Here is a 14,963-nt window from a genome sequence, read left to right as displayed (position 1 = left end):
AACCTAACATTTACTGATCGCTTGCTAGCTCATTATGTATGTACATTATCTCAAACTCCTAAAAGAGAATTATCTCCATCTACAGATTAGAAAACTGGTTTAATGAGATGAAAATAACTCACCTGAGGCCTCAAAACTAATAAATGTAGAAACGTTGGAATAGCCCAGGTTTGTCTACCTCTTTATAATAGGTTGTCTCAGGGAAGGAGACTTCATCCTAGAGGCAGGAAACATACACCCCATTTGATTTCATTGCCATTTGATCTTGGAAAAGTCCATTTCCCTCTGGCCTCAGTCTAGAGCAGGGTTGGGGAACTTTTTTTCTGCCAAGGGCCATTTAGGAATTTAAGACATCACTCTCGGGCCATACAAAATTATCAACTTAACTCAGCCGGCATGGCTCAGTGGTTGACCATCGACCTATGAACCAGGAGGTCATATGCCCGGGTTGTGGGCTCGATTCCCAGTGGGAGGTGTGCAAGAGGCAGCCAATCAATGATTCTCTCTCATCATTGATGTTTCTCTCTTTTTCTTCCTCTCTGAAATCAATAAAAAATGTATATATTAAAAAAAAGTGGTGGTTCAGCCCAGCTGGTGTTGCTCAGTGTTTGAGTGTCGACCTGTGAACCAGGAGGTCACGGTTGGATTCCTGGTCAGGGCACATGTCTGGGTTGCAGGCTTGATCCCCAGTGTGGGGCATGCTGGAGGCAGTCGATCAGTGATTCTCATCACTGATGTTTCTATCTCTCTCTCCCTCTAAAATCAATAAAAATATATATATTTTAAAAAGCGGTGGTACATTTATACAATGAAATACTACTTGGCCATTAAAAGAAAGGAAACCTAACCTTTTGCAACAGCATAAATGGACCTGGAAAGTATTATGCTAAGTGAAATAAGCCAGTCAGAGAAAGACAAATATCATATGGTTTCACTTATATGTGGAATATAATGAATAAAATAAACAAACAAAATAGAAACAGACTCATAGATACAGAGAACAAACTGACAGCTGTCAGAGGGGAGGGGAGTTGGGGGTCTGGGTGAAATAGTTGAAGGGATTAAGAAGAAAAAAAACAAAAAACCTCATAGACACAACAGTATAGTGATTATGAGAGGGAAAGGGGGGTGGGGACAGGTAGAAGAGGGTAAAGGGGATAAATGATGATGAGACTTTTTGGGTGGTGAACATACAATACAATATACAGATGATGTATTATAGAATTGTACACACTGTAAACATAATTTTATTAACCAGTGTCAACCCGATATATTCAATAATTTTTTTTTAAATGCTAAGAATGCTCTGAGTTCCCACAGAGAAGTATTTCAGAGAAGTAGTGGGATATAGGAGAGAGGGGTCTGCACTATTAACTGTGTGACCAGGGAAAGTCACTTCATCTCTCCAAAACTCAGTTTTTCCATCTATAAAATTGAGATAATACCATCAACCTCAAGGATAATCTGTATATAGTACATAGTACTTACAAAAGCTCAACAAATGTGATATATTCACACACACACAGATACCCATCCACATACACACTCATATACACCCTAAAAACTGGTATAAGTTTCAGAGCTAATATAGTACCTAGCCCAGGGTCTAGCTGAATAAATGATAGCTGTTATCTACAGAAAAACGAATGCATTGATGCTCAGAATAGGAAAACACTGGGGTCCCTTAGCACCAGCATCACCTGGAAACTTGTAAGAAATGCAAATTCTAGGCCCTCACTCAAATTACTAAATCAGAAATTCTGGAGGTAGAATCTAGCAATTTGTGTTTTAAAAAGCCATCCAGGTCATCCTCATGCACACTTAAGTTGGAGTACCAATGACTTAGATCAGGGTTTGACTGTTTTTATAAAGGGCAACATAAATGTTTTAGCTCTACAGTTTGTTACTACTACTCAACTCTGCCACTGTAGTGTGAAAGCAGCCATAAATTATATATAAATGAATGAGCATGGCTCTGTTTCAATAAACTTTCATTACAAAAACAGGCAATAAGGTTTGGGAACTAGATAGAGGTGGTGCTTGCACAACATTGTGAATGTAATTATTCACTTTAAAATGGTTAGTTTTGTGGTATGTGAATTTCACCTCAATAAATTACTTTAAAAAAACAAAACACACCCATCAGCAGCAAATTTTTATTAGATGGAAGATACCTAGGGTTGGCTCAAAGGAAAGTGGCGACAATTGGCAAGCATTCCTCCACAGAGGAGAGGACGCATTCCTGGCTGTGAGGATGGACACTTCTATCTAAGAGTCAGGGTCACCTGCTTAACTTTGACCACTCGGAGAGCTCTTCCCCTGGGCACTCAATATCTCCAGTGCTGGCATGAAAGAGCCTGCCTGCAATGAGCTAGTTCAACTTGGCTATCAGTTCTTCCAGTTCTGGCCGAGCTTTGAACCTTCCCTTGAAGTCTTCTTCAGAGTGCTGGGGAGAAGAAAAAATAAGTGGGAATTACTGCAGAGCTTTCAATTACTCAAATATGCACAGCATCAAAAAAGGATCCACCTACCACCTCTGTAGAGAATGCATCAGAACTCAACTAACTTTATTGCGTATCGATTATGTACCAGACTTGTATTAGGTACTATGGATTCAAAGCTGAATTGGACTTCCTCCCTGCCTTAAATGAACATATGGTTTGGTGACAGAAGACAGATTATAAAGAACTAATGTAAAAACTCTGTAAGTATCACAATAGAAGCACTTATAAAAAGAGAGAATGCCAAAATTACCCATTAACAATAGGAAATAACAGGTGCAGGACTGGATTATTTCAAATCAGCATGACCATCACATTTTCTCCCTTTATACAGATCTATAGTAATAAGCAAAGGTTTAACAAGCATGGACTCAGAACAAGGGAGCTGCATGAAGCAAATGGCATCAGTCTAAGCTGACCCAATATATCTGTGTCATAATAAGGATCATCTTGGCAACAAGACCCAAATACTCAGTCTTTAGGCTAAAGTTCCTAATGTATTCCAAGTTCTCTATGGCAAACTTCCTTCTGACTGATATTCTTTACTGAATATATGCAGTGAGAGTACAGTTAAGTTTCAAAGATCCAAGAACTTTTTCTATAGAATACATTTCCCTATTTGTGTTCTGATTAGTTATACTGTATGTGATCTTAAATGATGCTCTTTCTGCTATACAACTGCCTGAGGGGGAGAATTTTGAGGTGTGATGGACTCATACCTAACATCAAGATGCTGTGATGGATTTCAGCTTGTGGTCCATAAAGCATCATCCCTGAAGAGCCAGAATAATGATCACAGTAATACCAGCCTGCACACCTTTCCTGATTATTATCTGGGCTAAATTATCCACATTTCTTTATTGTTTCTAAAGCCACACAGTCTAGATAGTTTGAGCACAGGTGGGCCACCAGGGGACTCTTCTCAAACTAGCACCTACCTCCTTCACTGACAATTTGAGTCCTTCAGGAAGATTGCTTTGGATTATTTCCAAGAAAATCTCTGCAAATGTAGCACTCAAACCGCTTATCTGCAAAAGAAAGATACTCTAAGAGAGAGGCTGAGCCCTAAACGGTTGCTCAGTGGTTAGATCGTCGGCCTGCAGACTGAAGGGTCTCGGGTTTGATTCCAGTCAAGGGCACATACTATGATGGCAGGCTTGATCCCTTGCCCTAGTCTGGGTGTGTGTGGGAGGCAACCAGTCGATGTACCTCTCTCTGGGTTTCTCCCCCCACTTCCATTCTCTCTAAAAAAATCAATGGAGAAAATATCCTCGGGTGAGGATTAACAAAAAAAGGAAAAGAGTTGCTGAAAGCTAGGTGAGTGGGAGACATGGCATGGGCTCAACTGTCAGCTCTAGCAGAGCTAGACGGCCGCCTTGGGTGAAGGAGTATCACCCAGAGATGGTTTCAGAGCCCAGTCTCTACAGGATTTCTCTTGCTCTCTGCCAGGGTGTCTCCTTGCTGAGAAGGTCATGTCCAATATCTGCTCTTGTAGGCAATGGATGTCATAACTGGACCAAAGAAGTTATCAAATCCAGGATGACTTTCTGAGTCAACTCAAGTTAACCCATTCAGACCAGGACCTGACTGGTGTCAGACGCTGTGCTGAGAATTCAGAGGTGAATCAGAAATGTGGTAGAAGGGTATGAAGGGGCTACAGAAACCCTCTAGAGAAGTACATACCTAAATTAATCAGGGGAGGTCAAAGAAAGCTGCTGAATGGAGTGGAGAAAAACAGGAGTAAACTGGAAGAATTCAATAGTAGTGGGAGTTTTCAAGGCAGAGGAAGCAATATTCAGTAAAATGTGGAGGCACAGCACAGTACTAGGGGATTAAAATTAGTTCCATGTGTAGCTGGAATGAATGGGGTATGAAGAAAAGCAAGAGAATAATGAAGGCAGTTAGATGCTAATCTAAAGAGTTCAAATTTGATCCTACGGCCCTCAGTGGCAAGTTAGATCTGTCATAAGATATATCTCAAATAATTTATTTCTTACAATATTTAAAGAACCGAAGATTTTAAGTACTTTAATTATTTTAAAAACTAACATAGATTTAAGGTATTACTGCCTTAACATTCATTACCTTGTTGACATGTTTCTTAAGTGGATAAAAAAGAAGTGATATCCATTGGCCAATTGATGTTTCTCTCTCTCCCTCCCTCCCTCCCTCCCTCCCTTCCTCTACTCCCCCCCTCTTTTGGCAATAAAAAGGAAGGAAGTAATGATACATGCTACAACCTTGAAAACAGTATGCTAAGTGAAAGAAATTGGACATAAAGACCATATATTGTACAATTCTATTTAAATGAAATATCCAGAAGAGGTAAAACTATAAAGGCAGAAATTAGATTAGTGGTTGCTAGGAATCAGGGGAATGGGGAAGAGGAATGACTGCTAATGGGTTCAGAGTTTCTTTTGGGGTTGATGAAAATGTTCTAATATTGACTGTGGTGATTGATGGTTACATAATTCTGAATATATTAAACCCATTTAATTGTACATTTTAAGTGGGTAAATTGTATTGCATGGGAATAAAACTCTCAATAAAGTTGTAAAAAATGGGGGTAATGTTAACTGTGAATTTTTAATAACAGCTCTGGGCACTTTCATGATAGTGTGGTTGTCACCCATCTGTCTCTGCAGTAAAATGACAGAGAAGCACTGCTGGAGCTAGCTACTGCGGGGTTTTAAGCAGTAAAATGACATGATATGAAAGTAAAGCAAAGTTGATGAATCTACAAGATTTTTGGGGGTAGAAGCTTTAGAATTTGGTGAATGAATGGATATCAGAGAGCAAAGAAGGATCAAGCATTAGGCTCAAAGGTGAAGAAGATTCTAGAGACCGAGGAACAGTTCCTCTACAATTTATAAGTACTGAGTGCAGGGCACCTGTGGAACATCCCCGTGGAAAAGTCCAGTAGACAAGTGGATGTCAGATTTGAAGCTCGACCTAGAGATCAAGACTGGAGCTCTAGGCATTGTCGATATATAATGACGGTTACTAAGGTCGGGGGAATGAATGAGATTGCACAGAGGAAAAGTATTACATAAGGAGAGATGGAGGGATCAAGAACGGAAACCTGCAGAACATCATTCAAGGGGCAGGCTAGAGGAAGAGACAGGCATGGTAGAAGGAGGAAAATGTACAGAGAGAAGCACCAAGATAGGCAAATACATTTCAAGTTTCTCCCAGAATACTTACCTGAACCACTCGCTCATGGATGGTAAGAACTGCGTCCACAAACATTTTGCTGCCCTGCTCCGGTAGCTGCAACACCTCCATGGTTTTGGTGGGCATCGCATAACTGTGGGAAGAAAGAGTCAGCTTTGGAGAGGGTCCCCTTAAGCCAGCAGCACCACTTCAGTCAGGATAGTCCCTGAGTACAGCCACTAGTGCATGCAGAGCTCCTGGAATCTAGGGCTGTTATTTGCAGCCAGGGCAAAGTAATAAGATCCTCTTAAGCCTCCTCCAGAAGTCTCTAAACTTCCTGAAGTGACAGAGGTGTCTGCTACTTTTCTGCATCCCCAATCTTGCCTAATATAACACTCTAAATAATACCTGGTGATTAATAAGTATTTGCTGCTACTAAAGAATAGCCAATTCTAAAAGAATCACTAGGTGTGCTTTGGATAACTTTGGGTATTTCCCCTCTTCTAGAGAAATGAGGCCTGAAACCCAAATGTTTTAGAGCAGGATTTCTCAACCTTAGCACTATCTTAGACCAGAAAATTCATTTTGTTGTGGGGGGCTGGCCTACATATCCCTAAGCTCTCCCTACTAGATGCCAGTAGTACCCCCCAAGTGGTGACAATCAAAATGATCTCCAGACATTGTTAAATGTCCCCTAGTTGAGAACCACTGTAGAGTCTGTGCTCGCTATAATCAGCTTCAGCAGATCTATATGCTACAGTGGGAAGAGCACTGGACTTGGGGTCAAATGTTGGCCCTGCCACTTATTAGCAATATTTACTAAGGCCAGTCACTCCCCCCTCTGAGAAGAGGATTACAATCTAGGTCTATATCAATAGATTATTGTGAGGATTAGGTATGATAGGACTGATGGCTAAACAGAAATATGGTTCATCAAACTGAAGATAAATGGAATAATAATAACAGAATTTCTGAATTTTTCATGCCACAAAAAGCTTCACTAATTAATAGCAGAGGGGCATGGTCCTCTACAGATGGACTGTTACAAAAGGACGTTTGGTGTAATGGAAAATTGATTAGAGACATGACAGTCAGTCCTAGATTTAAATGTTGGCTCTGCTACTTATTACCTATTTGACCTTGGACAAATTAACTCAGCTTTCTGAGACTCAGATTCTTCAGCTCTAAAATGAGGATAATAATAACTAGTTATAGGGTTGTTGCAATGATTAAATGATTAAACTAGTTATTATTTGCCTGATATGCTGTGCCTACAAATGCCAATTCCCTTGCTCTATGAATAGTGAGTAAATGCTAGGTATTGCAAATTCTTCCAGGCAGCCTCCCTAAATAACATCCCCTCCCACTTTTCAGCACAATCTCTGCTCTCCTCTTCCAATTCAAATTTGATAGTACCCATGTATAAAATAAAATGACACATTCATAGAGTTGTTATGGAAGATTAAGTAAAATAACTATGTAAAAGCTTTCAAGAATGTAAAATATGCTATTTTTCCTTTTTGACATTCTGCAGATAAGACTAAAGGGAGTTGTCCATTCCTGCTACTGAGCATACATTTTATTCTTCAATACTTATTTTGCCAAGATTTCACTGATTTGTTTATTTATTCATCCATTCATTTAATAAACACTTACTGAGAGCCTCCTCTGTCCTAGGCACTCTGGTGGGCATTATGTAGCCTGTGCTTTAAAGGAGTTCACTAAGCGTGTTTTGGACAGACAGGTAAGTAGATGAACATCTTCACCACAGGAAAACAAAGACAATAACAGGGATGTACCAAATATTATAGGGACAAGAGGAAGAGAAGTGGGGTCAGGGAAGGTTCACAGATGAAGTAGTATCAAGATGTAAAGAATGAACAGAGCTGTTTGCCCCAAAGAGTGCAGCAGTTATCTCAAGGCAAGGAGGCATGAGAAGCTCTCAAAGAGAACCAACAGGAAAACCAGACATAGTCTGATAAGGAAATACTGGGAACTCTGGTCATTAAAGTAGAATAGACCTTTGAGTAGTAAGAGTATAATTTTCCATTAGTTTCTGTACTTTTCAGATTTAATCAATAGTAAAAACAGAAGGGAAGAAATGAAATACAGTAACTGAATTTCAAGAGTCAACTTATCATGATAAAATAATGCTACCTTTTGGGGATACTGCCTAAGACAGGGCAGAAGGGAGCTGGCTGGGGTGCTAGGGGACTTAGAATCTGTGGACTCTACTATATATGAGATATACCCCCATTTTAAACAATAAACAAAAAAGTAAGAGTAGCCTTTACAGAGAGGTGCTGAGTGATGCTGTTACTCTCCAAAGAGCACAGGGGCTAGGATCAGCTTTAGGCTTGGAAGCTGCTCCCAGATGAGTCATATTTCCATCACTCCAGGCAGCTGCTCAGCAAGGGAGGCAGGCAAATTAAGGGGCCTGCATGAGAGGCCCCTTCCTGTCCTCTCCTAGGTTAGTTGCAGCTATAGCAGAGCAGACCATTTATAGAACAAAAGCCAGCACACTGCTCCTTTGCACAATTCCACCTCAAGGTCAAAGCACTCCCCACACCCCAGAGGAAAATGGATCATGATGAAATGAAAATCAAAAGAAAAAATTATTTCATCTCTGAAAAGCTGGGCAGTGAGAATGCCTAACCATACAGTGGTCTGAAAACCTCAATCAATGCAGAGAGTGAGTTGCTGAAAATAAATGTCTCTTTATGCTCTGTGCTATTTGGAGCAAAGAGTCAGGAAAAGGCAAAAAAAATAAAAATAAAAATAAATCATTCAGTTTGCTGTTCTAGGAATCATGCCCATGCCTATTGGAACTCAGTCCAAATCCACCAATACTTATTCATTGCCTACTATGTGTCAGGTACTAGGCAAGGTCTTAGGATTATTAGACAAACTGCTGATGGAGCCAGAAACAATCCTTGCCTTATGGATCTTAGAGTCTAATGAGGAAGATTAATAAAAGTCAAGTAATTACAAGTATAAGGAATGACTGCTATGAAAGAGAAGTTATGTAACCTTCACTTCTACTAAATATATAATATAGAAACTAACTTACTGAGTTTCTCTAAAGAAGTGACATTCAAGATGAAACCTAAGGAAAAAGCAGGAGTTAGGTGAAGGGGAAAGAGTATTTTAAGCTCTGGAGAGCATAAGCAAAGGTCCTTGGGTACGAAGGGACAAAAGCAAAGCTAGTGTAATTGGAGGGAAAGGGAGAAGGAAGTATGAGTTAAAGCAAGAGAGGCAAGCCCAGACACCCTGGGGCACTTGGTATAAGCCATTTGAGGACCTTTAATTTGATCTTAAGGGAATGGGAAACCATGGGAGGAATTTACGCCTGGGAGTAACATCTTACTTCCATTCGAGAAAATCACAATGAAAGCTGTGTGGAGTACTAGTTAGGAGGAATTGAGAATTTGGAGGGGGGAAAAGTGGGTTCAAATCCAGATCTTGCCATTTATTAAGTATATGACTACAAGTAAAATTTAATAATTAATTAAATAATAATAATAGCAGCCAAGAGTTGCTGGGAACTGTTGTAAGCACTTTAAATATATCAACTCCCTTAATTTTTACTATAGCCTTTTAGGTAGGTACTTTAACTCCATTTCATAGATGAGGAAACTAAGACACAAAGAGGTTAAGTAGTAAACTGCCCAGTGTCAGACAATGGTAGCCCCGGCTCGTATAGCTCAGTTGGTTGAGTGTTGTTCCATGCACCAAAAGGTAGCTGGTTCAATTCCCAGTCAAGGCACATGCCTGGGTTTCAGGCTCAATCCCCAGGAGGGGGCATATACCGGCAGCCAATTGATGTTTTTCTCTTTCTCTGCCCTCCCTCTCTCTCTCAAATCAATAAAAACATATTTAAAAAAAAAGAATGTGGCAGAGCACAAGTAAAACCTAGATGGTTTGGCTCCAGAGTTGAGCTTTGATTCACTATGTACAAAGTGCTTGTTTGAATTAAGTAACAATATACAAAAAAAGTACTTTTCAGAGTGGCTGGCTGATGGCAGCTCAATGCTACTGTCTTCCTGCCTTTACCCAAATACAGCCAGAGTTTTTCACAGCTGGGTTTTATTCTTTTTATTTTTTTAATCCTCACCCGAAGATATTTTTCCATTGATTTTTAGAGAGTGGAAATGAGAGGGAAAGAGAGAAATGTTGATGTGAGAGAAGCATATCGACTGGTTGCCTCCTCTGTGAGCCCTGACCAGGGCCCGGGCCAGGGAGGAGCCTACAACCAAAGTACGTGCCCCTGACCAGAATTGTACTTAGGACTCTTCGGTCCGCAGGCTGATGCTCTATCTACTGAGCCAAAACAGCTAGGCCTACAGCTGGGTTTTAAAAACAGCACCTTTTAAAAAGTCCTGAAAATTTTAAACACTGTCCCAGGGAGTTGATTCACTGTAGGTAAGATAACATTGTGTAAATGACATTTTATGTTTCTTTGCTACTACAACCTCTGAGAAGCTAATCCTAATCCCTGCCAGCTGGGAAAAAAACACACCTCTTCATTAATTATTACTATTTAGAATGTTGCAATATGTCATTCTCTGCTAAGTGCTAGCATATGCTATCTTAATTAATTTTCAGAACTCAAAGAAATAAGAAAATTATCATCCCATTTATACAGAAGAGGTAACTGAGGTTCAGAATTTCCCAAGGTCATATTGCCAATAACTGGTAGAACTAGAATTTAAATCAGGCAGTTTGATTCTAGAATTGGTACTGTGTCACTCAAAGTGTGGTCCAGAGACAAGTTGCTGGTGAGCAAACTGCTTGGCATCAGTCCAGGAAAAGATAAGGAACATGCAACATTCACTAAACACACTATTTAATTTGGCCAACCATTTTTTTTCAATAGCAAGACTTTTTTGATGAAGGAAGCAAAGCATGAATGCACATTTTGGCATAAGCTTCTGATATCTTCGTGCAGTGCTACTTTGAGAGGTATTGCTCTAAATTGTTTTACTATCCTGCTTCTTGAACTGGCATTGCACTTTAACTTTCACTTATCACCTTCCACATTATGTTAAAATATTTCTCTGTGTGCCTGTGTGCCCACACATATGTACATATACTCCCTGAAATCAGGAACATTCACCTTAGTATCCTCCAGTTAAAATGCCTAGTACAGTGCTTACCACATGAGCAAGAGAAGGCTCAATCAATAGGTTTTAATCAATTAATTGAAAGCACTGTCATTAAACTTTAGGAAATGTACACCATACAACTGGATTGTATAGTCATATTGAAGAGCCTGTCATTCTTTCAACAATGGCTTAATATTCCCCATGTGGCAGGCAGGCCCTGGTCTAGGTGCTGAAGAAATAAAGAACACAGTCCCCATCTCGTCAGTGGGAGAGGAGCTGACACATGAATAGACGAGTACAGCCCAAAGCACAAAGTGACAGGATAGAGGTGTGTGTCAAGTGCTGAAAGAACAACTGACTCTCTGGGGCATCAGAAATAGATAAAGCATATCTTTAGGCCTAACACAATTGAAGTACTATCTGCTGTGAGAGCTAAAATCACACCTTATTATACAATCTTCCAAATAGCACATTTAGCACAATTATACTCTAAGTTATAAAGGTTCAAAAGTTCATATTTGGCTTAATGACTTAAAATAAGACCCTATAGCCCGGCTGGTGTGGCTCAGTTGGTTGAGCATCGTCCCATGCACGAGGAGGTTGCTGGTCCAATTCCCAGTCAGGCACATGCCCTGGTTGTGGGCTTGATCCCCAGTAGGGGGCATGAAGAAGGCAGGTGATCAATGTTTCTCTCTCATCGATGTTTCTCTCTCTCCCACTCTCTTCTTTTATCTGAAATCAATAAAAACATATATATTTTTTAAAAAGATCCTATAGAATTAAAAATACTGGAGTCAGGCAGAACTAGGTTAAATCCAGGCAATTTACTAGTTCTGTGATTTTTGGCTATTCTGAGACTTGGTTTCTTCATCTGTACAATGAGAATATATTAATATCTGTCAAGTGAGAAAGAGTATAATTTTTGCCATATCCATATATTGTGCCATGTACTACCTTGTCACAATGGCAAACCACCCAAAGTATTATTTATTAAATATTTTTCTTTAAGTCAGCACACTTAAAAAATTAATTTAAAAAAGAAACTTGAGATGTGGAACAACTGGAACTCATGTTGCTGATGAGGAAAAAAATGGTATAGCCAATTTGTTTCTTATAAATTTAAATATACATTACACTTAACCATTTGACTCCACAATCATACTCCTAGAGAAATGAAAACTTAAGTTCTCACAAAAACCTGTACATGTTTATAGTGGCTTTATTCACAATTGCCCAAAACTGAAAACAACACAAATGTTCTTCAGCTGGTGAATGGATAAACAAACATACATATATTCAATGAAATGCTTATCAGCAACAAAAAGGAGCAAACCACTTGATACTGGCAATAACATGCATAAATCTCAAATACATTATCTTAAGTGAAGAAATAAAGAATACAGTCCCTACCTAGTCAGTGGGAAGGGGAGCTGACACATGAATAGACGATTACAGCCCAAAGCACTAAGTGACATGATAGAGGTGTGTGACTCACGAAGAAAAATACTGTATGATTTCATTAATATGACATTCTGGAAAAAGTAAAAACTATAGGGACAGAAAATAGATCTGTATTTGCCAGGGACTGGGGGTATGGGGAGGGAACTTCTTGGGATGATGGAAATGTTCTATATCTTGATTATGATGGTATTTACTCTCTACTGTGTATATTTGTCAAAACTCAGAAATTGTTCACTAAAAGGGTGAATTTTTACTGAATGTAAATTATATATCAATAAACCTGACTTCATGTTCCTACTACAAATGGAAAACCAGTATCAGCTGTCATAAGTAGAAAGTAAGTTAAAAAGAAATACAATGAAAACAAAATAATGTTATAAAATTCTAGCTAAATTTTATTGGTAGCCAAAGACGTTGAACCAGAGGTTACCTCTCTGTTATAAAGATTAGGAAGTGTTAAGTGGTGTTAAGAACATACCAGAACCACACAAAGAATTTATCCTTGACATATTAAGTTGAATGAGAATTAAAAAGGGCATCCCACCTTTTCTGAAACACTGAGATAAGATATGTAAAGTGCCTGGCCTGGAGCAGATAGTGCGTAAATGTTAGTTCTCCTCTCCTACAGTTTTCCAACAAATCCAAAGAGTAAATGAAAAACAGAGCAAGCAAAGAATACCTAAATAAATGGGGACATATACTATTTAATGGATCAAAGGAATTAAAATAGATAAAATGTCAATTCTCCTCAAATTTATCTTCAGATTCAACATAATCCTAACAAAATTCCATCAGGCTCTTTTCTCTATAAATCAACAAACTAATTCTAAAATGTTTATGAAAAACCTAGAATAGCCAGAATAATTTTGAAAAAGAAGAACAAAGTTGTAATTCAGTAATCAAACTACTGTAATCAAGATATTGTGGTATTGGTATAAACATAGATATACAGATCAACGTAATAGAGAACAGAAATAGATCTAAACATATATGATTAATTGACTTTCAGAAGGTGCTAAGATAATTCAATGGAAAAAGAAAATCTTTTTAACAAATGGTATTTGAACAAATTGGATATGTATATTAAAAAAAACAAAACTTCGACCCATATCTCATACCATATACAAAAATAATTCCAAATGGACCACAGACCTAAAAGTAAAACTTAAAACTATAGAACTTCTACCAGAAAACATAGGAGAGTATCTTTGTGATCTTGAGTTAGGCAAAGATTTCTTAGATCTGATACCAAAAGCATGAACAGTAAGAGAAAAAACTGATAAATTGAACTTCATCAAACTTAAACTTCTGCTCTCTAAAAGATTCAGATAAGAAGGTAACAAGATAAGCCATAGACAGGGAGAAAATATTTGCAAAACACATACTGAAAAAGAACTGGTATCCAAAAACAGATTGTAAAAATTTTAATAATCCTCCTATATAATAAAAGAGTAATATGCAAATTGACCATCACTCCAACACACAAGATGGCCGCCCCCATGTGGTCAATGATGGCAGCCCCCATGTGGACACAAGATAGCTGCCACAAGATGGCCAGCAGGGGAGGGCAGTTGTGGGCGATCAGGCCAGCAGGGGAGGCCAGTTGGGGGGGACCAGGCCTGCAGGGGAGGGCAGTTGGGGGAAACCAGGCCTGCAGGGGAGGGCAGTTAGGGGGGACCAGGCCTGCAGGGGAGGGCAGTTGGGGGCACCAGGCTGGCAAGGGAGGGCAGTTAGGGGTGACCAGGCCAGCAGGGGAGCAGTTAGGCGTTGATCAGGCTGGCAAGGAGTGGTTAGGGGGTGATCAGGCTGGCAGGCAGAAGAGGTTAGGGGTAATCAGGCAGGCAGGCAGATGAGCAGTTGGGAGCCAGTAGTCCTGGATTGTGAGAGGGATGTCTGACTGCCTGTTTAGGTGGGATCGGGCCTAAATGGGCAGTGGGACATCCCTCAAGGGGTCCCAGATTGGAGAGGGTGCAGGCTGGGCTGAGGGACACCCCCCCCCCCTTTGCACGAATTTCGTTCACCAGGCCTCTAGTTCAGTAATAAAAAACGACCCAATTTTAAAAGTAGACAAAAGATTTGGACACATCATCAAAGATAATATACGGAAAGTAAATGAGCCCGTGAAAGGATGCTCAACATCATTTATTTATTAGGGAAGTGGAAATTAAAACCACTATGAGATACCACTATGTATATATTAGAATACCTTTAAAAAAATTTGACAATACCAAGTACTGACCAGAATAAGGAGTTACTGGAACTCTCATGTTGCTGGTGGGAATACAAAATGGTGTAGCTAGTTTAGAAACCAGTTTGGCGGTATCTTACAAAGTTAAACATACATTCACTATACAATCCCCAAATCCAAATCTTAGGTAATTATCCAGGAGAAAAGAAGACATATGACCCACAAAACCTATATGAGAATGCTTACGGCAGCTTTGTTAATGATTACCAACAAACTGGAAACAATCCAAAAGTACATCAACTGGTGAATTAAAATCACCATTTAATGGAATACTGCTCAGTAATAAGTCACTTACAAAAACATGGATAAATTTTAAACACATTATGCCAAGTGAGAGGCCAAACAACAGCTACATATTGTATGATTCTACTTATTTGATGTTCTGGAGAACCTAAAACGACAGGGACAGAAAATCAATTGGTAGTTGCCAGGGACTTGAAAGGGAAAGGGAAGGAGATTGACTATACCTGGGCACCAGGAAACTTTTGGGGTTAA

The 14,963-nt window shown here is 39.4% G+C and overlaps 1 protein-coding gene across 1 annotated transcript in view; it reads right to left on the bottom strand.

The window, feature by feature from the left end:
• Positions 1-2,161: 2,161 nt before the first annotated feature.
• The window catches only part of MRPL48 (mitochondrial ribosomal protein L48), a 51,225-nt gene continuing 38,423 nt past the window's right edge, over positions 2,162-14,963 (bottom strand). The window contains exons 6-8 of the mRNA XM_079787274.1: positions 5,706-5,808; positions 3,440-3,529; positions 2,162-2,446 (exon numbers count right to left, since the gene is read on the bottom strand). Coding sequence (XP_079643400.1) covers positions 2,372-2,446; positions 3,440-3,529; positions 5,706-5,808 — 268 coding nt within the window. The 3' untranslated portion in view covers positions 2,162-2,371. The remainder of the gene's footprint in view (positions 2,447-3,439; positions 3,530-5,705; positions 5,809-14,963) is intronic.

Source organism: Cnephaeus nilssonii (assembly GCF_951640355.1).
Source record: "Cnephaeus nilssonii genome assembly, chromosome: 13".
In the NCBI taxonomy this organism is placed as follows: domain Eukaryota; kingdom Metazoa; phylum Chordata; class Mammalia; order Chiroptera; family Vespertilionidae; genus Cnephaeus; species Cnephaeus nilssonii.
Note: the sequence above shows the minus strand (reverse complement) of the source record. Positions and strands in the feature narration are given on the sequence as shown.